This window comes from Lagopus muta, chromosome 33 (genome assembly GCF_023343835.1).
Source record: "Lagopus muta isolate bLagMut1 chromosome 33, bLagMut1 primary, whole genome shotgun sequence".
Lineage (NCBI taxonomy): Eukaryota > Metazoa > Chordata > Aves > Galliformes > Phasianidae > Lagopus > Lagopus muta.
This window is the reverse complement of record NC_064465.1, coordinates 389,266-410,027: the sequence shown is the minus strand read 5'-3', so window position 1 is coordinate 410,027 and position 20,762 is coordinate 389,266. Positions and strand designations below refer to the sequence as shown.

General features: G+C 50.9%; 2 protein-coding genes across 5 annotated transcripts in view; one reads left to right on the top strand and one right to left on the bottom strand.

Annotated features, from left to right (window-relative positions):
- The window catches only part of LOC125686228 (protein NDRG2-like), a 46,671-nt gene that overhangs the window by 13,950 nt on the left and 11,959 nt on the right, over positions 1-20,762 (bottom strand). The window contains exon 4 of the mRNA XM_048929988.1: positions 12,046-12,166. Coding sequence (XP_048785945.1) covers positions 12,046-12,166 — 121 coding nt within the window. The remainder of the gene's footprint in view (positions 1-12,045; positions 12,167-20,762) is intronic.
- On the top strand, positions 750-6,238 carry LOC125686227 (uncharacterized PE-PGRS family protein PE_PGRS54-like). Of its 4 annotated transcripts, none has more exons than XM_048929986.1 (2): positions 750-2,414; positions 5,595-6,238. In XM_048929986.1, exon 1 carries the CDS (start codon positions 750-752, stop codon positions 1,662-1,664), a length of 915 nt encoding a protein of 304 aa, XP_048785943.1. In that variant the 3' UTR covers positions 1,665-2,414; positions 5,595-6,238. The 4 variants fall into 4 exon arrangements, with proteins under 4 accessions (XP_048785943.1, XP_048785941.1, XP_048785942.1 ...); XM_048929984.1 differs by having other exon boundaries at positions 5,392-6,238; XM_048929985.1 differs by lacking the exon at positions 5,595-6,238 and adding an exon at positions 3,097-3,589.

The following is a 20,762-nucleotide window of genomic DNA, read 5'->3' as shown; positions in this document are numbered from 1 at the left end:
ATGGGGTCTCTATGGGGTCGCTATGAGGTCTATGGAGTCTCTATGGGGTCTCTATGGGGTCAATGGGGGCTATGAGGACTACGGGGTCTGTATGGGGTCAATGGGGTCTCTATGGGGTCTCTATGAGGTCTATGGGGTCTCTATGGGGGCTATGGGGTCTGTATGGGGTCAGTGGGGTCCCTATGGGGTCTCTATGGGGTCTAGGGGGGGTTTATGGGCTCTAGGGGTCTCTATGGGGTCTATCGGGTCCATGGGGTCAAGGGGGCGTCTATGGGATCTATGGGGTCTCTATGGGGTCTCTATGGGGTCTCTATGGGGTCAATGGGGTCTCTATGGGGTCAAAGGGGTCTCTATGGGGTCTCTATGGGGTCAATGGGGTCTTTATGGGGTCACTGGGGTCTCCATGGGGTCACTGGGGTCTCTATGGGGTCAATGGGGTCTCTATGGGGACTATGGGGTCTGTATGGGGTCAATGGGGTCTCTATGGGGTCTCTATAGGGTCAATGGGGTCTCTATGGGGTCTCTATGAGGTCTATGGGGTCAATGGGGTCTCTATGGGGTCTGTGGGGACTGTAGGGTCAATATGGGTCTCTATGGGGTCTCTATGAGGTCTATGGGGTCAATATGGGGTCTAAGGGGACTATGGGGTCTCTATGAGGTCTATGGGGTCAATGGGGTCTCTATGGGGTCAATGGGGCTATGAGGACAATGGGGTCTGTGGGGTCAATGGGGTCCTCTAAGGGGTCTCTATGAGGTCTATGGGGTCAATGGGGTTTCTATGGGGTCAATGGGGTCTCTATGGGGTCTCTATGAGGTCTATGGGGTCACTGGGGTCTCTATGGGGTCACTGGGGTCCTCTATGGGGTTTCTATGTGATTTCTCTATGGGGTCTCTATGAGGTCTATGGGGTCAATATGGGGTCTATGGGGTCACTGGGGTCTTTATGGGGTCAATGGGGGCTATGGGGACTATGGGGTCTCTATGGGGTCTCTATGGGGTCTGTATGGGGTCAATGGGGTCTCTATGGGGTCAATGGGGGCTATGGGGACTATGGTGTCTCTATGGGGTCACTGGGGTCTCTATGGGGTCTCTATGGAGTCTCTATGAGGTCTATGGGGTCAATATGGGGTCTATGGGGGCTATGGGGTCTTTGTGGGGTCTATGGGGTCAATGGGGTCTCTATGAGGTCTATGGGGTCAATGGGGTCTCTATGGGGTCAATGGGGTCTATGGGGGCTATGGGGTCTGTATGGGGTCAGTGGTGTCCCTATGGGGTCTCTATGGGGTCTAGGGGGGGTTTATGGGCTCTATGGGGTCTCTATGGGGTCTATGGGGTCAATATGGGGTCTATGGGGTCAATGGGGGTCTCTATGGGGTCTCTGTGGGGTCTCTATGAGGTCAATGGGGTCTCTATGGGGTCTCTATGGGGTCTATGGGGTCAATATAAGGTCTATGGGGGCTATGGGGCCTCTTTGGGGTCAATGGGGTCTCTATGGGGTTTCTATGAGGTCTATGGGGTCAATGGGGTCTCTATGGGGTCAATGGGGTCTATGGGGGCTATGGGGTCTGTATGGGGTCAGTGGGGTCCCTTTGGGGTCTCTATGGGGTCTAGGGGGGGTTTATGGGCTCTATGGGGTATCTATGGGGTCAATGGGGTCTCTATAGTGTCAATGGGGTCTCTATGGGGGCTATGGTCCCTATGGGGTCTCTATGGGGTCAATGGCGTCAATGGGGTCTCTATGGGGTCTGTGGGGACTGTAGGGTCAATATGGGTCTCTATGGGGTCTCCATGGGGTCACTGGAGTCTCTATGGGGTCACAGGGGGCTCTATGGGGTCTCTATGAGGTCTATGGGGTCACTGGGGTCTCTATGGGGTCACTGGGGTCTTTATGGGGTCAATGGGGTCTCTATGGGGTCACAGGGGGCTCTATGGGGTCTCTATGGGGTCTATGGAGTCAGTGGGGTCTGTATGGGGTCTCTGGGGTCTCTATGGGGTCTCTATGAGGTCTATGGGGTCAATATAAGGTCTATGGGGGCTATGGGGTCTCTATGGGGTCTATGGGGTCTCTATGGGGTCACTGGGGTCTCTATGGGGTCTCTATGAGGTCTATGGGGTCAATGGGGTCTCTATGGGGTCAATGGGGTCTCTATGGGGTCTGTGGGGACTGTACGGTCAATATGGGTCTCTATGGGGTCTCTGGGGTCAATATGGGGTCTATGGGGGCTATGGGGTCTCTATGGGGTCAATGGGGTCTCTATGGGGTCTCTATGGGGTCACTGGGGTCTCTATGGGGTCACTGGGGTCTCTATGGGGACTATGGGGTCTGTATGGGGTCAATGGGGTCTCTATGGGGTCTCTATAGGGTCAATGGGGTCTCTATGGGGGCTATGGGGTCTCTATGGGGTCTCTATGAGGTCAATGGGGGCTATGGGGACTATTGGGTCTCTATGGGGTCATTGGGGTCTCTATGACGTCTATGGTGTCTATGGGGTCTCTATGGTGTCTCTATGGGGTCAATATGGGGTCGATGGGGGCTATGGAATCTCTATGGAGTCACTGGGGTCTCTATGGGGTCTCTATGGGGTCTCTGGGGTCTCTATGGGGTCTCTATGAGGTCTATGGGGTCAATATAAGGTCTATGGGGGCTATGGGGCCTCTATGGGGTCAATGGGGTCTCCATGGGGTCACTGGGGTCTCTATGGGGTCACAGGGGCCTCTATGGGGTCTCTAAGGGGTCTCTATGGGGGCTATGGGGTCTCTATGGGGTCTCTATGAGGTCTATGGGGTTACTGGGGTCTCTATGGGGTCACTGGGGTCTCTATGGGGTCTCTATGGGGCCTGTGAGGTCTATGGGGTCAATATGGGTTCTCTATGGGGTCTATGTAGTTTCTATGGGGTCTATGGGGTCCACGGGGTCAATATGGGGTCACTGCGGTCTCTATGGGGTCAATGGGGGCTTTGAGGACTATGGGGTCTGTATGGGGTCAATGGGGTCTCTATGGGATCTCTATAGGGTCAATGGGGTCTCTATGGGGTCAATGGGGTCTCTATGGGGGCTATGGGGTCTCTATGGGGTCTCTATGGGGTCTCTATGAGGTCTATGGGGTCAATGGGGTCTCTGTGGGGTCTATGGGGTCTCTATGGGGTCTCTATGAGGTCAATGGGGTCTATGGGGTCTATGGGGTCTCTATGGGGTCAATGGGGTCTCTATGACGTCTATGGGGTCAATGGGGTCTCTATGGGGTCTATGGGAGCTATGGGGTCAATGGGGTCTCTATGGGGTTACTGGAGTCTCTATGGGGTCACAGGGGCCTCTATGGGGTCTCTATGAGGTCTATGGTGTCAATATAAGGTCTATGGGGGCTATGGGGCCTCTATGGGGTCAATGGGCTCTCTATGGGGTCAATGGGCTGTCTATGGGGTCTCTATGGGGTCTCTATGGGGTCAGTGGGGTCTCTATGGGGTCACTGGGGTCTCTATGGGGCCTCCATGGGGTCTATGGGGCCCTATGGGGTCTCTATGGGGTCAATGGGGGCTATGGGGACTATGGAGTCTGTACGGGGTCAATGGGGTCTCTATGGGGTCTATGGGGTCTCTATGGGGTCTCTATGAGGTCTATGGGGTCAATATAAGGTCTATGGGGGCTATGGGGCCTCTATGGGGTCAATGGGGTCTCTATGGAGTCTCTATGGGGTCTATGGGGTCATTGGGGTCTCTATGGGGTCTCTATGGGGTCTATGGGGTCAATATGGGGTCTGAGGGGGCTATGGGATCTCTATGGGGTCAGTGGGGTCTTTATGGGGTCACTGGGGTCTCCATGGAGTCAATGGGGTCTGTATGAGGTCTCTATGGGGTCAATGGGGTCTCTATGGGGTCTCTATGGGGTCTCTATGAGGTCTATGGGGTCAATATAAGGTCTTTGGGGGCTATGGGGCCTCTATGGGGTCAATGGGGTCTCTATGGGGTCTGTGGGGACTGTAGGGTCAATATGGGTCTCTAAGGGGTCTATATGAGGTCTATGGGGTCTATGGGGTCAATGGGGGTCTCTATGGGGTCTCTATGGGGTCAATGGGGTCTCTATGAGGTCTATGGGGTCACTGGAATCTCTATGGGATCTCTATGGGGCCTGTGAGGTCAATGGGGTCTCTATGGTGTCTCTATGAGGTCTATGTGGTCAATATGGGGTCAGTGGGGTCTCTATGGGGTCTCTATGGGGTCAGTGGGGGCCATGGGGTCTCTATGAGGTCTATGGGGTCAGTGGGGTCCCTATGGGGTCAATGGGGTCTCTATGGGGTTACTGGGGTCTCTATGGGGTCTCTATGAGGTCTATGCGGTCAATATGAGGTCTATGGGGTCAATGGGGTCTCTATGGGGTCTCTATGAGGTCTATGGGGGCTATGGGGACTATGGGGTCTGTATGGGGTCAATGGGGTCTCTATGGGATCTCTATAGGGTCATTGGGATCTCTACGAGGTCTCTATGGGGTCTCTATGAGGTCTATGGGGTCACTGGGGTTTCTATGGGGTCTCTATGAGGTCTATGGGGGCTATGGGGTCTCTATGGGGTCTCTAGGGGGTCTCTATGGGGTCTATGGGGTCTCTATGGGGTCAATGGGGTCTCTATGGGGTCTCTATGATGTCTATGGGGTGTATGGGTCTCTATGGGGTCTCTATGGGGTCTCTATGGGGTCTCTATGGGGTCAATGGGGGCTATGGGGACTATGGAGTCTGTACGGGGTCAATGGGGTCTCTATGGGGTCTCTATGGGGTCACTGGGGGGGTCTCTATGGGGTCTGTGGGGTCTCTATGGGGTCTATGGGGTCAATATGAGGTCTATGGGGCCTATGGGGTCTCTATGGGGTCACTGGGGTCTCTATGGGGTCTCTATGAGGTCTATGGGGTCAATATGGGGTCTATGGGGGCTATGGGATCTTTATGGGGTCTATGGGGATTCTATGGGGTCAATGGGGTCTCTATGGGGACTATGGGGTCTCTATGGGATCAATGGGGTCTCTATGGGATCTCTATAGTGTCAATGGGGTCTCTATGGGGGCTATGGGGTCTCCATGGGGTCTCTATGAGGTCTATGGGGTCAATGGGGTCTCTATGGGGTCAATGCGGTCTCTATGGGGTCTGTGGGGACTGTAGGGTCAATATGGGTCTCTATGGGGTCTCTATGGGGTCTCTATGAGGTCTATGGGGTCACTGGGGTCTCTATGGGGTCAATGGGGTCTCTCTATGGGGACTATGGGGTCAATGGGGTCTCTATGGGGGCTATGGGGGCTATGAGGACTATGGGGTCTGTATGGGGTCAATGGGGTCTCTATGGGATGTCTATAGGGTCAATGGGGTCTCTATGGGGGCTATGGGGTCTCTATGGGGTCTCTATGAGGTCTATGGGGTCAATATGGGGTCTATGGGGGCTATGGGATCTCTATGGGGTCACTGGGGTCTTTATGGGGTCAATGGGGTCTCTATGGGGTCACTGGGGGGGTCTCTATGGGGTCTCTATGAGGTCAATGGGGTCACTGGGATCTCTATGGGATCTCTATGGGGCCTGTGAGTTCTATGGGGTCTCTATGGGGTCTCTATGAGGTCTATGGGGTCAATGGGGTCTCTATGAGGTCTCTATGGGTCCCTATGGTTCTCTATGTGTCCCTATGGGTCCCTATGGCTCTCTACGGGTCCCTATGGGTCTCTATGGGGTCTCTATGAGTTGCCCAGTGGGTTGTATGTGTCTCCATGGTGTTCTATGGGGTTCTATAGGGCTCTAAGGGTCTATATGGGGTTGTACGGTTCTCTATGGGTCTCTATGGGGTGTCTATGGGGCTCTATGTGTCCCTATGGGGCTCTATGGGTCTCTATGGGGCTCTATGTTTCTCTATGTTTCTCTATGGGGTCTCTATGGGGTTCTATGGGTGTCTATGGGCCTCTATGGGTCCCTATGGGTCTCTATGTTGTCTCTATGGGGTCTCTATGGGTCCCTATGGGCCTCTATGGGTCCCTATGGGTCTCTATGGGGCTTCTGTTGGTGTCTATTGGTTTCTATGGGTTCCGTATGGGGGCTCTATGGGTCTCTATGTGTCCCTATGGGGCTCTATGGGTCCCTATGGGGCTCTATGGGTCTCTATGGGGTCTCTATGTTTCTCTATGTGTCTCTATGGCGTCCCAATGCGTCCCTATGGGTTCCCTATGGGCTGCCGTTTCTCCTCCCGGCCGCCAGGCGGCGCTGTTGTTTCTCCGTACCCATCCGGAAACGGCGCTGCTCCGCGCTGCATCCCCGGCTATGGGTCCCTATGGGGCTCTATGTGTCTCTATGGGTCTCTACGGGTCTCTACGGGTCCCTCTGGGTCTCTATGGGTCTCTATGGGGTGTCCAGTGGGTTGTATGGGTCTCCATGGTGTTCTATGGGGTTCTATAGGGCTCTAAGGGTCTATATGGGGTTGTATGGTTCTCTATGGGTCTCTATGGTGTGTCTATGGGGCTCTATGTGTCCCTATGGGGTCTCTATGGGTCCCTATGTGTCTCTATGGGGCTCTATGTTTCTCTATGGGTCTCTATGGGGTCTCTATGGGGTGTCTATGGGCCTCTATGGGTCCCTATGGGTCTCTATGGGGTCTCTATGGGTCTCTATGTGTCCCTATGTGTGTCTATGGGGTCTCTATGCATCCCTATGGGTTTCTGTGGGTCTCTATGGGGCACTATGTTTCTCTATGGGTCTCTATGGGGTTTCTATGGGTCTCTATGGGGCTCTATGGGCCTCTATGTGTCCCTATGGGTTCCCTATGTGCTGCCGTGTCTCCTCCCATCCGCCAGGCGGCGCTGTTGTTTCTCCGTACCCATCCGGAAACGGCGCTGCTCCGCGCTGCATCCCCGGCTATGGGTCCCTATGGTCCTCTATGCGTCTCTATGGTTCTCTATGGGTCTCTACGGGTCCCTATGGGTCTCTATGGGGTTTCCAATGGGTTGTACGGGTCTCTATGGGGTTCTATGGGGTTCTATAGGGCTCTAAGGGTCTCTATGGGGCTCTATGTTTCTCTATGGGTCTCTATGGGGTCTCTATGGGGTGTCCAGGGGGTTGTATGGATCTCTATGGGGTTCTATGGGGTTCTATGGGTCTCTATGGGGTCTCTATGGGGTTCTATGGGTCCCTATGGGCCTCTATGGGTCCCTATGTGTGCCTATGGGGTCTCTATGCATCCCTATGGGTCTCTGTGGGTCTCTATGGGGCAGTATGTTTCTCTATGGGTCTCTATGGGGTGTCTTTGGGCCTCTATGTGTCCCTATGGGTCTCTATGGGGTCTCTATGGGTTCTCTATGGGTCTCTACGGGTCCCTATGGGTTCCCTATGTGCTGCCGTTTCTCCTCCCATCCGCCAGGCGGCGCTGTTGTTTCTCCGTACCCATCCGGAAACGGCGCTGCTCCGCGCTGCATCCCCGTCTATGGGTCCCTATGGGCCTCTATGTGTCCCTATGGTCCTCTGTGTGTCTCTATGGGTCTCTATGGGTCTCTACGGGTCCCTATGGGTCTCTATGGGGTCTCTATGGGGTGTCCAGTGGGTTGTATGGGTCTCCATGGTGTTCTATGGGGTTCTATAGGGCTCTAAGGGTCTATATGGGGTTGTATGGTTCTCTATGGGTCTCTATGGGGTGTCTATGGGGCTCTATGTGTCTCTATGGGGTCTCTATGGGTCCCTATGTTTCTCTATGGGGCTCTATGGGGTCTCTATGGGCCTCTATGAGTCTCTATGGGGTCTCTATGGGGTGCCTGCGGGGCTTTATGGGTCTCTATGGGTCTCTATGGATCTCTATGGGTCTCTATGGGTCTCTATGGGGCTGCATGGGGCTGTATGGGTCCCCATAGGGTCCCTATGGGGCTTCTGTTCGTCTCTATTGGTTTCTATGGGTTCCCTATGGGGGGCTCTATGGGTCTCTATGTGTCCCTATGGGGCTCTATGGGGTCTCTATGGGTCTCTATGGGGTCTCTATGTTTCTCTATGTGTCTCTATGGGTTCCCTATGGTCTGCCGTGTCTCCTCCTGGCCGCCAGGCGGCGCTGTTGTTTCTCCGTACCCATCCGGAAACGGCGCGGCGCCGCTCTGCATCCCCGTCTATGGGGCTCTACGGGTCTCTACTGGTCCCTATGGGCCTCTCTGGGTCCCCATGGGCCTCTATGTGTCCCTATGGGTCTCTATGGGTCTCTATGGGTCCCTATGGGCCTCTATGGGTCTCTATGGGGCTCTATGTGTCCCTATGGGGCTCTATGTGTATCTATGGGTCTCTATGGGGTCCCTATGGGTCTCTATGGGGTCTCTATGGGGTGTCCAGTGGGTTCTATGGGTCTCTATGGGGTCTCTCTGGTCCTCTATGTGTCTCTATGGGCCTCTATGTGTCTCTATGGGTCTCTATGGGTCCCTATGGGGTCTCTATGTGGCTCTATGGGGTCCCTATGTGCCTCTATGGGCCTCTATGTGGTCTCTCTGGGTCACTATGGGGCCACTATGGGTCTCTGTGGGGTCTCTATGGGGTGCCTGCGGGGCTTCATGGGTCTCTATGGGGCGGTATGGGGCTGTATGGGTCCCCATATTGTCCCTATGGGGTCTCTATGTGTCCCTATGGGGTGTCTATGGGTCCCTATGTTTCTCTATGGGTCTCTATGGGGTGTCTATGGGGTTCTATGGGTCTCTATGGGTCCCTATGGATGTCTATGGGGTCTCTATGCATCCCTACGGGTCTCTGTGGGTCTCTATGGGGCTCTATGTTTCTCTATGGGGTCTCCATGGGCCTCTATGGGTCCCTATGGGGTCCCAATGCGTCCCTATGGGTTCCCTATGGGCTGCCGTGTCTCCTCCCGGCCGCCAGGCGGCGCTGTTGTTTCTCCGTACCCATCCGGAAACGGCGCTGCTCCGCGCTGCATCCCCGGCTATGGGTCCCTATGGGCCTCTATGTGTCCCTATGGGCCTCTATGTGTGTCTATGGGTCTCTATGGGGTCCCTCTGGGTCTCTATGGGTCTCTATGGGTCTCTATGGGGTGTCCAGTGGGTTGTATGGGTCTCCATGGGGTTCTATGGGTCTCCATGGGGTTCTATGGGTCTCTATGTGTCTCTATGGGTCCCTATGGGGTCTCTATGGGGTCTCTATGGGGTGTCCAGTGGGTTGTATGGATCTCTATGGGGTTCTATGGGGTTCTATGGGTCTCTATGGGGTCTCTATGGGGTTCTATGGGTCTCTATGGACCTCTATGGGTCCCTATGTGTGTCTATGGGGTCTCTATGCATCCCTATGGGTCTCTGTGGGTCTCTGTGGGGCACTATGTTTCTCTATGGGTCTCTATGGGGTGTCTATGGGGCTCTATATGTCCCTATGGGTCTCTATGGGGTCTCTATGGTGTCTCTATGGGTCTCTATGGGGTCTCTATGTTTCTCTATGTGTCTCTATGGGGTCCCAATGCATCCCTATGGGTTCCCTATGGGCTGCCGTTTCTCCTCCCATCCGCCAGGCGGCGCTGTTGTTTCTCCGTACCCATCCGGAAACGGCGCTGCTCCGCGCTGCATCCCCGGCTATGGGTCCCTATGGGGCTCTATGTGTCCCTATGGGCCTCTATGGGTCTCTATGGGTCTCTATGGGTCTCTATGAGGTGCCTGCGGGACTCTATGGGTCTCTATGGGGTCTCTATGGGTCTCTATGGGCCTCTATTGCCTCTATGTGGTCTCTATGGGTCTCTATGGGGTCTCTATGGGTCTCTATGGGTCCCTACGGGTCCCTATGGGCCTCTATTGGTCTCTATGGGGTCTGTATGGGGTGTATATGTGTCCCTATGTTTCTCTATGGGTCTTTATGGGGTCTCTATGGGGCTCTATGTGTCCCTATGGTCCTCTATGGGCTCTATGGGGTCTCTATGGGTCTCTATGTGGCTCTATGTGGCTCGGTGGGGTCTCTATGGGGCTCTATGGGTCCCTATGGGCCTCTATGGGGTGTGTATGGGGTCTCAATGTGCCTGTATGTGTCTCTATGGGCCTCTATGGGGCTCTATGTTTCTCTATGGGTCCCTATGGGGCTCTATGGGTCTCTTCTGGTCTCTATGGGGTGTCTATGGGCCTCTATGGGTCCCTATGGGTCTCTATAGGGTCTCTATGGGTCTCTATGGATCTCTATGGGTCCCTACGGGTCCCTATGGGATCCCAATGCGTCCCTATGGGTTCCCTATGGGCTGCCGTTTCTCCTCCCATCCGCCAGGCGGCGCTGTTGTTTCTCCGTACCCATCCGGAAACGGCGCTGCTCCGCGCTGCATCACCGGCTATGGGTCCCTATGGGCCTCTATGTGTCTCTATGGGCCTCTATGGGTCTCTATGTGTCTCTATGGGTCTCTATGGGGTCTCTATGGGTCTCTATGGGTCTTAATGGGTCTGTATGGGGCTCTATGTGTCCCTATGGGTCCCTATGGGCCTCTATTGGTCTCTATGGGGTCTGTATGGGGTGTCTATGTGTCCCTATGTTTCTCTATGGGTCTCTATGGGGTCTCTATGGGTCCCTATGGGTCTTAATGGGTCTCTATGGGGCTCTATGTGTCCCTATGGGTCCCCATGGGTCTGTATGGGGTCTCTATGGGTCTCTATGGGGTGTGTATGGGGTCTCTATGTGCCTGTGTGTGTCCCTATGGGCCTCTATGGGGCTCTATGTTTCCCTATGGGTCCCTATGGGGCTCTATGGGTCTCTATGGGGTCTCTGGTTGTCTATGTGTCTCTATGGGGTCTCTATGGGGTCTATGGGGTCAATGGGGTCTCTATGGGGTCTCTGTGGGGTCTCTATGGGGTCAGTGAGGTTTATAGGGTCAATATGGGGTTTCTATGGGATCTCTATGGGGTCAATGGGGTCTCTATGGGGTCTCTATGAGGTCTATGGGCTCAATGGGTTCTCTATGGGCCTCTATGGGGCCTCTATGGGTCCCTATTTTGTCCCTATGGGTCCCTATGGGTTCCCTATGGGCTGCCGTTTCTCCTCCCATCCGCCAGGCGGCGCTGTTGTTTCTCCGTACCCATCCGGAAACGGCGCTGCTCCGCGCTGCATCCCCGGCTATGGGTCCCTATGGGGCTCTATGTGTCCCTATGGGCCTCTATGGGTCTCTATGTGTCTCTATGGGTCTCTATGGGGTCTCTATGGGTCTCTATGGGTCTTAATGGGTCTGTATGGGGCTCTATGTGTCCCTATGGGTCCCTATGGGCCTCTATTGGTCTCTATGGGGTCTGTATGGGGTGTCTGTGTGTCCCTATGTTTCTCTATGGGTCTCTGTGGGGTCTCTATGGGTCCCTATGGGTCTTAATGGGTCTCTATGGGGCTCTATGTGTCCCTATGGGTCCCCATGGGTCTCTATGGGGTCTCTATGGGGCTCTATGTGGCTCTATGTGGCTCGGTGGGGTCTCTATGGGGCTGTATGTGTCCCTATGGGCCTCTATGGGGCTCTATGTTTCTCTATGGGTCCCTATGGGTCTCTATGGGGTCTCTATGGGGTGTCTATGGCGCTCTATGTTTCTCTATGGGCATCTATGGGGTCTCTATGCGTCCCTATGGGTCTCTGTGGGTCTCTGTGGGGCACTATGTTTCTCTATGTGTCTCTATGGGGCTCTATGGGGTCCCTATGGGTCCCTATGGGGTCCCAATGCGTCCCTATGGGTTCCCTATGGGCTGCCGTGTCTCCTCCCATCCGCCAGGCGGCGCTGTTTTTTTCTCTGTATCCATCCGGAAACGGCGCTGCTCCGCGCTGCATCCCCGGCTATGGGTCCCTATGGGCCTCTATGTGTCTCTATGGGTCTCTATGGGTCTCTATGGAACTCTATGGGTCTCTACGGGTCTCTATGGGGCTCTATGTTTCTCTATGGGTCCCTATGGGGCTCTATGGGGCTCTATGGGTCCCTACGGGTCCGTATGGGTCCGTATGCGTCCCAGTGCGCCTCTATGGGGTCCCAATGCGTCCCAATGCGTCCCCATGGGTTCCCTATGGGCTGCCGTTTCTCCTCCCGGCCGCCAGGCGGCGCTGTTGTTTCTCCGTACCCATCCGGAAACGGCGCTGCTCCGCGCTGCATCCCCGGCGGCTCGACTTGGAGGCGGAAGAAATGCTTGGCGATGTCGGCCATCTCCTCGTGGGCGAACAGAGCCGAGAAGCACGAATCGGCTGCCCCCAAAACAAAGGAAACGCGGCGTTGGAACCCAAAAATGACCCCGGAAATGGAAAAAGCACAAAATTTTACCCCCAGAAACGGCCCCCAATGCAGCGAAATGCGGGCATTTGACCCAAAAAATGGACCCAAAAATGGGAAAATCAGGGCATTTTACCCCAAAATTGGCACCAAAAGGACCAAAATCTGGGGATTTTACCCCAAAAATGGCCCCAAAAGCCCCAAAATCCAACGATTTGACCCCAAAAATGGCCCCAAAAATGGGAAAAACCCTCGATTTTACCCCAAAAATGGCCCCAAAAGGACCAAAATCCCACAATTTGACCCCAAAAATGGCCCCAAAAATGGGAAAATCCAGGGATTTGACCCCAAAAATGGCCCCAAAGCACCAAAATCCTGGGAATTTACCCAAAAAATGGCCCCAAAAATGGAAAAATCAGGGCATTTCATCCCAAAAATGGCCCCAAAAGGACCAAAATCCCACAATTTGACCCCAAAATGGCCCCAAAAGCAGTGAAATCCCATGATTTGACCCCCAAAATGGCCCCAAAAATGGGAAAATCCAGGCATTTTACCCCAAAAATGACCCCAAAAGCAGCAAAATCCAACGATTTGACCCTAAAAATGGCCCCAAAAGCACCGAGATGCTAAAATTTGACCCCAAAATGGTCCCAAAAATGGGAAAATCCAGGGATTTGACCCCAAAAATGGCCCCTAAAGCACCAAAATCCCTCAATTTGACCCCAAAAATGCCCCCAAAAATGGGAAAATGCAACGATTTGACCCCAAAAATGGCCCCAAAAGGACCAAAATCCCACAATTTGACCCCAAAAATGGCCCCAAAAATGGGAAAATCAGGGCATTTTACCCCAAAAATGGCCCCAAAAGCACCAAAATCCCAAATTTTACCCCCAAATGGTCCCCAAAATGGAGAAATCCGGGCATTTTACCCCAAAAATGGCCCCAAAATACCAAAATCTGGCAATTTTACCCCAAAAATGGTCACAAAATCAGCAAAATCCCATGATTTGTCCCCAAAAATGGCACCAAAAGGACCAAAATCCCAGAATTTGACTCCAAAAATGGCCCAAAAAATGGGAAAATCCAGGCATTTTACCCCAAAAATGGCACCAAAAGGACCAAAATCCCCAAATTTGACCCCAAAATGGCCCCAAAAATGGGAAAATCCGATGATTTTACCCCAAAAATGGCACCAAAAATGGGAAAATACGGGGATTTTACCCCAAAAATGGCAACAAAAGCCCCAAATATGGGGATTTTACCCCCAAAATGGCCCCAAAAGGACCAAAATCCAACGATTTGACCCCAAAAATGGCCCCAAAATGGGAAAATACGGGGATTTTACCCCAAAAATGGCCCCAAAGCACCAAAATCCTGGGAATTTACCCCAAAAATGGCCCCAAAAATGGGAAAATCCAGGGATTTGACCCCAAAAATGGCCTCAAAAGAAGCAAAATCCAACGATTTGACCCCAAAATGGCCCCAAAAATGGAAAAATCAGGGCATTTTACCCCCAAAATGGCCCCAAAAGCACCAAAATCCCCAAATTTGACCCCAAAAATGGCCCCAAAATGGAGAAATCCAGGGATTTTACCCCAAAATGGCCCCAAAAGCACCAAAATCCTACAATTTGACCCCAAAAATGGTCCCAAAAATGGAAAAATCAGGGCATTTTACCCCAAAAATGGCCCCAAAAGCACCAAAATCCCAAATTTTACCCCCAAATGGTCCCCAAAATGGAGAAATCCGGGCATTTTACCCCAAAAATGGCCCCAAAATACCAAAATCTGGCAATTTTACCCCTAAAATGGTCACAAAATCAGCAAAATCCCATGATTTCACCCCAAAAATGGCCCCAAGAATGGAAAAATCCGGGGATTTTACCCCAAAAATGGTCCCAAAAGCACCGAGATGCTAAAATTTGACCCCAAAATGGCCCCAAAAATGGAAAAATCCGAGGATTTTACCCCAAAAATGGCCCCAAAAAGCACCAAAATCCCACAATTTTACCCCAAAAATGGCCCCAAAATACAAAAATCTGGCAATTTTACCCCAAAAATGGTCCCAAAAGCACCAAAATCCTGGGAATTTACCCCAAAATGATCCCAAAAATGGGAAAATCTGGGGATTTGACCCCAAAAATGGCCCCAAAAGCACCGAGATCCCAAAATTTGACCCCAAAAATGGCTCCAAAGCACCAAAATCCTAAAATTTGACACTAAAATGGCCCAAAAAATGGGAAAATCCGGGCATTTTACCCCAAAAATGGCCCCAAAGTACCAAAATCCAACAATTTGACCCCAAAAATGGCCCCAAAAGCACTGAGATCCTAAAATTTGACCCCAAAATGCCTCCAAAAATGGAAAAATCCCACATTTGATCCCAAAAATGGCCCCAAAAATGGGAAAATCAGGGCTTTTCACCCCAAAAATTGCCCAAGAAGGACCAAAATCCAATGATTTCACCCCAAAAATGGCCCCAAAGCACCAAAATCCTGGGAATTTACCCCAAAAATGGCCCCAAAAATGGGAAAATACAGGGATTTGACCCCAAAAATGGCAACAAAAGCCCCAAATATGGGGATTTTACCCCAAAATGGTCCCAAAAGGACCAAAATCCAACGATTTGTCCCCAAAATGGCCCCAAAATACCAAAATCTGGCAATTTTACCCCCAAAATGGCCCCAAAAGGACCAAAATCCTCAAATTTGACCCCAAAATGCCCCCAAAAATGGGAAAATCCGGGCATTTTACCCCAAAAATGGCCTCAAAAGAAGCAAAATCCAACGATTTGACCCCAAAATGGCCCCAAAAATGGAAAAATCCGGGGATTTGACCCCAAAAATGGCCCCAAAAATGGGAAAATCCAGGGATTTGACCCCAAAAATGGCCTCAAAAGAACCAAAATCCAATGATTTGACACCAAAAATGGCCCCAAATGCAGTGAAATCCCATGATTTGACTCCAAAAATGGTCCCAAAAGGACCAAAATCCTGGGAATTTACCCCAAAAATGGCCCCAAATGCAGTGAAATCCCATGATTTGACCCCAAAAATACCCCAAAAGAAGCAAAATCCAACGATTTAACCCCAAAAATGGCCCCAAAAATGGGAAAATACGGGGATTTGACCCCAAAAATGGCCTCAAAAGGACCAAAATCCTAAAATTTGACCCCAAAAATGGCCCCAAAAATGGGAAAATCCGAGGATTTTACCCCAAAAATGGCCCCAAAAGGACCAAAATCCAACGATTTGACCCCAAAAATGGCCCCAAAAGCACCGAGATGCTAAAATTTGACCCCAAAATGGCCCCAAAATACCAAAATCTGGCAATTTTACCCCCAAAATGGTCACAAAATCAGCAAAATCCCACGATTTGACCCCAAAAATGGCCCCAAAAATGGGAAAATCAGGGCATTTTACCCCAAAAATGGCCCCAAAATCCCATAAATGACCCCAAATCCCATAAATGACCCCAAATGACCCCAAAAATCCCATAAACGACCCCAAATCCCCCCAATTTTCCCCATTATCCCCCATCAGACCCCAAATCCACCCCCTAAAACCCCAAAATCCCCCAAAATCCCCCATAAAACCCCATAAAATCCCATTAAAACCCCCATAAACCCCCCAAATCCCCCAACATGACCCCAAAATGACCTCAAATGACCCCAAATGACCCCAAATGACCCCAAAAATCCCATAAATGACCCCAAATCCCCCAAATTTCCCCCATTATCCCCCATCAGACCCCAAATCCACCCCCAAAACCCCAAAATCCCCCCAAAATCCCCCATAAAGCCCCATAAAATCCCATTAAAACCCCATAAAATCCCCATAAATGACCCCAAATCCCCCCAAATGACCCCAAATGACCCCAAAAATCCCATCAATGACCCCAATTCCCCCCAAATGACCCCAAATGACCCCAAAAATCCCATAAATGACCCCAAATGACCCATAAATGACCCCAAATGACCCCAAAAATCCCATAAATGACCCCAAATCCCCCCAAAATGACCCCAAAAATCCCATAAATGACCCCAAAATGACCCCAAATGACCCCAAAAATCCCATAAATGACCCCAAAATGACCCCAAATGACCCCAAATGACCCCAAAAATCCCATCAATGACCCCAAATCCCCCCAATTTTCCCCATTATCCCCCATCAGACCCCAAATCCACCCCTAAAACCCCAAAATCCCCCCAAAATCCCCCATAAAACCCCAAAAAATCCCATTAAAACCCCCATAAAACCCCGAAAATCCCATAAATGACCCCAAAAATCCCATAAATGACCCCAAATGACCCCAAAAATCCCATAAATGACCCCAAATCCCCCCAAATGACCCCAAATGACCCCAAAAATCCCATAAACGACCCCAAATCCCCCCAAAATGACCCCAAATGACCCCAAAAATCCCATAAATGACCCCAAAATGACCCCAAATGACCCCAAATGACCCCAAAAATCCCATCAATGACCCCAAATCCCCCCAATTTTCCCCATTATCCCCCATCAGACCCCAAATCCACCCCTAAAACCCCAAAATCCCCCCAAAATCCCCCATAAAACCCCAAAAAATCCCATTAAAACCCCCATAAAACCCCGAAAATCCCATAAATGACCCCAAAAATCCCATAAATGACCCCAAATGACCCCAAAAATCCCATAAATGACCCCAAATCCCCCCAAATGACCCCAAATGACCCCAAAAATCCCATAAACGACCCCAAATCCCCCCAAAATGACCCCAAATGACCCCAAAAATCCCATAAACGACCCCAAAATGACCCCAAATGACCCCAAATGACCCCAAAAATCCCATCAATGACCCCAAATCCCCCCAATTTTCCCCATTCTCCCCCATCAGACCCCAAATCCACCCCCTAAAACCCCAAAATCCCCCCAAAATCCCCCACAAAACCCCATAAAATCCCATTAAAACCCCATAAAATCCCCATGAATGACCCCAAATCCCCCCAAATGACCCCAAATGACCCCAAAAATCCCATAAATGACCCCAAAATGATCCCAAATGACACCAAATGACCCCAAAAATCCCATAAATGACCCCAAATCCCCCAAAATGACCCCAAATGACCCCAAAAATCCCATTAAAACCCCCTTAAACCCCCCAAAATCCCCCATAAACCCCCAAAATGACCCCAAATTTCCCCCAAATGACCCCAAATGACCCCAAAAATCCCATAAATGACCCCAAATCCCCCCCGAAACCCCAAAATCCCCCATAAAACCCCATAAAATCCCATTAAAACCCCCATAACCCCCCAAAACCCCAAAATGCTCCATAAAACGACCCCAAAAATCCCATCAATGACCCCAAATCCCCCCAAAATGACCCCAAATGACCCCAAAAATCCCATAAATGACCCCCAAATGACCCCAAATGACCCCAAAATGACCCCATAAACCCCATAAATGACCCCAAAATGACCCCAAATGACCCCAAATGACCCCAAAAATCCCATAAATGACCCCAAATCCCCCGAAAATGACCCCAAATGACCCCAAAATGACCCCAAATGACCCCAAAAATCCCATAAACGACCCCAAATGACCCCAAATCCCCCCCAAATGACCCCAAATGACCCCAAATGACCCCAAAAATCCCATAAATGACCCCAAATCCCCCCAAATGACCCCAAATGACCCCAAAAATCCCATAAATGACCCCAAGTCCCCCCCAAATGACCCCAAATCCCCCCAAATGACCCCAAATGACCCCAAATGACCCCAAAAATCCCATAAATGACCCCAAAATGACCCCAAATGACCCCAAGTGACCCCAAAAATCCCATAAATGACCCCAAAATGACCCCAAATGACCCCAAAATGACCCCAAAATCCCATAAATGACCCCAAAAATCCCCCAAAATGACCCCAAATGACCCCGAAAATCCCATAAATGACCCCAAATCCCCCCCAAAACCCCAAAACCCTCCCAAATGACCCCAAAAATCCCATAAATGACCCCAAAATGACCCCAAAAATCCCATAAATGACCCCAAATCCCCCCAAAATGACCCCAAAAATCCCATAAATGACCCCAAATCCCCCCCAAATGACCCCAAATGACCCCAAATCCCCCCAAATGACCCCAAAAATCCCATTAAAACCCCAAAATGATCCCCAATATCCCCCATAAACCCCCAAAATGACCCCAAATCCCCACCAAATGACCCCAAATGACCCCAAAAATCCCATAAATGACCCCAAAATGACACCAAATGACCCCAAAATCCCCCATAAAACCCCATAAAATCCCATTAAAACCCCCATAACCCCCAAAATCCCCCCAAATCACCCCAAAAACCCCAAAATCCCCCCAAATGACCCCAAAAATCCCATAAATGACCCCAAATCCCCCCCAAATGACCCCAAAAATCCCATAAACGACCCCAAATCCCCCCCAAATGACCCCAAATGACCCCAAATGACCCCAAAAATCCCATCAATGACCCCAAATCCCCCCAAAATGACCCCAAATGACCCCAAAAATCCCATAAACGACCCCAAAATGACCCCAAATGACCCCAAATGACCCCAAAAATCCCATAAATGACCCCAAAATGACCCCAAATGACCCCAAATGACCCCAAAAATCCCATAAATGACCCCAAATCCCCCCAATTTTCCCCATTATCCCCCATCAGACCCCAAATCCACCCCCTAAAACCCCAAAATCCCCCCAAAATCCCCCATAAAACCCCATAAAATCTCATTAAAACCCCATTAAAACCCCCATAAACCCCCAAAATGACCCCAAAAACCCCAAATCCCCCCAAAATGACCCCAAAAATCCCATAAATGACCCCATAAAACCCCAAAATGACCCCAAAATGACCCCAAAAATCCCATAAATGACCCCAAATCCCCCCAACATGACCCCAAATGACCCCAAAAATCCCATAAATGACCCCAAATCCCCCCAATTTTCCCCATTATCCCCCATCAGACCCCAAATCCAACCCCTAAAACCCCAAAATCCCCCCAAAATCCCCCATAAAACCCCATAAAATCCCATTAAAACCCCATAAAATCCCCATAAATGACCCCAAATCCCCCCAAAATGACCCCAAATGACCCCAAAAATCCCATAAATGACCCCAAATCCCCCCAAATGACCCCAAAAATCCCATAAATGGCCCCAAAAATCCCATAAATGACCCCAAATCCCCCCAAAATGACCCCAAATGACCCCAAATGACCCCAAATGACCCCAAAAATCCCATAAACGACCCCAAATCCCCCCAAAATGACCCCAAATGACCCCAAATGACCCCAAAAATCCCATAAATGACCCCAAAAATCCAAATGACCCAAATGACCCCAAAATGACCCCAAATGACCCCAAAAATCCCATAAATGACCCAAATCCCCCCAAAATGACCCCAAATGACCCCAAAAATCCCATAAATGACCCCAAATCCCCCCCAAAACCCCAAAATCCCCCATAAAACCCCATAAAATCCCATTAAAACCCCCATAGCCCCCCAAAACCCCAAAATGCCCCATAAAACGACCCCAAAAATCCCATAAACGACCCCAAATTTCCCCAAAATGACCCCAAATGACCCCAAAAATCCCATAAATGACCCCAAATCCCCCCAAAATGGCCCCAAATGACCCCTAAAATCCCATAAATGACCCCAAATCCCCCCAATTTTCCCCATTATCCCCCATCAGACCCCAAATCCACCCCCTAAAACCCCAAAATCCCCCCAAAATCCCCCATAAAACCCCATAAAATCCCATCAAAACCCCATTAAAGCACCCAAAATCCCCCAAAATGACCCCAAATCCCCCCAAAATGACCCCAAATGACCCCAAATGACCCCGAAAATCCCATAAATGACCCCAAATCCCCCCAAATGACCCCAAATGACCCCAAAAATCCCATAAATGACCCCAAAATGACCCCAAATGACCCCAAATGACCCCAAAAACCCCATAAATGACCCCAAATCCCCCCAATTTTCCCCATTATCCCCCATCAGACCCCAAATCCACCCCCTAAAACCCCAAAATCCCCTCAAAATCCCCCATAAAACCCCATAAAATCCCATTAAAACCCCATAAAATCCCCAAAATCCCCCAAAATGACCCCGAAAATCCCCAAATACCCCAAAATGACCCCAAAAATCCCATAAATGACCCCAAATCCCCCCCAAATGACCCCAAATGACCCCAAAAATCCCATAAATGACCCCAAATCCCCCCCAAATGACCCCAAATGACCCCAAAAATCCCATCAATGACCCCAAAATGACCCCCAAAATCCCATAAATGACCCAAATCCCCCCAAAATGACCCCAAATGACCCCAAAAATCCCATAAATGACCCCAAATCCCCCCCAAATGACCCCAAATGACCCCAAAAATCCCATAAATGACCCCAAATCCCCCAAAATGACCCCAAATGACCCCAAAAATCCCATAAATGACCCCAAATCCCCCCAATTTCCCCCATTATCCCCCATCAGACCCCAAATCCACCCCCTAAAACCCCAAAATCCCCCCTAAATCCCCCATAAAACCCCATAAAA

Coding starts and splice junctions, on each gene's coding strand:
- LOC125686227 (XM_048929986.1), top strand. CDS start 750: ATGAGGTCTATGGGGTCAATGGGGTTTCTATGGGGTCAATGGGGTCTC.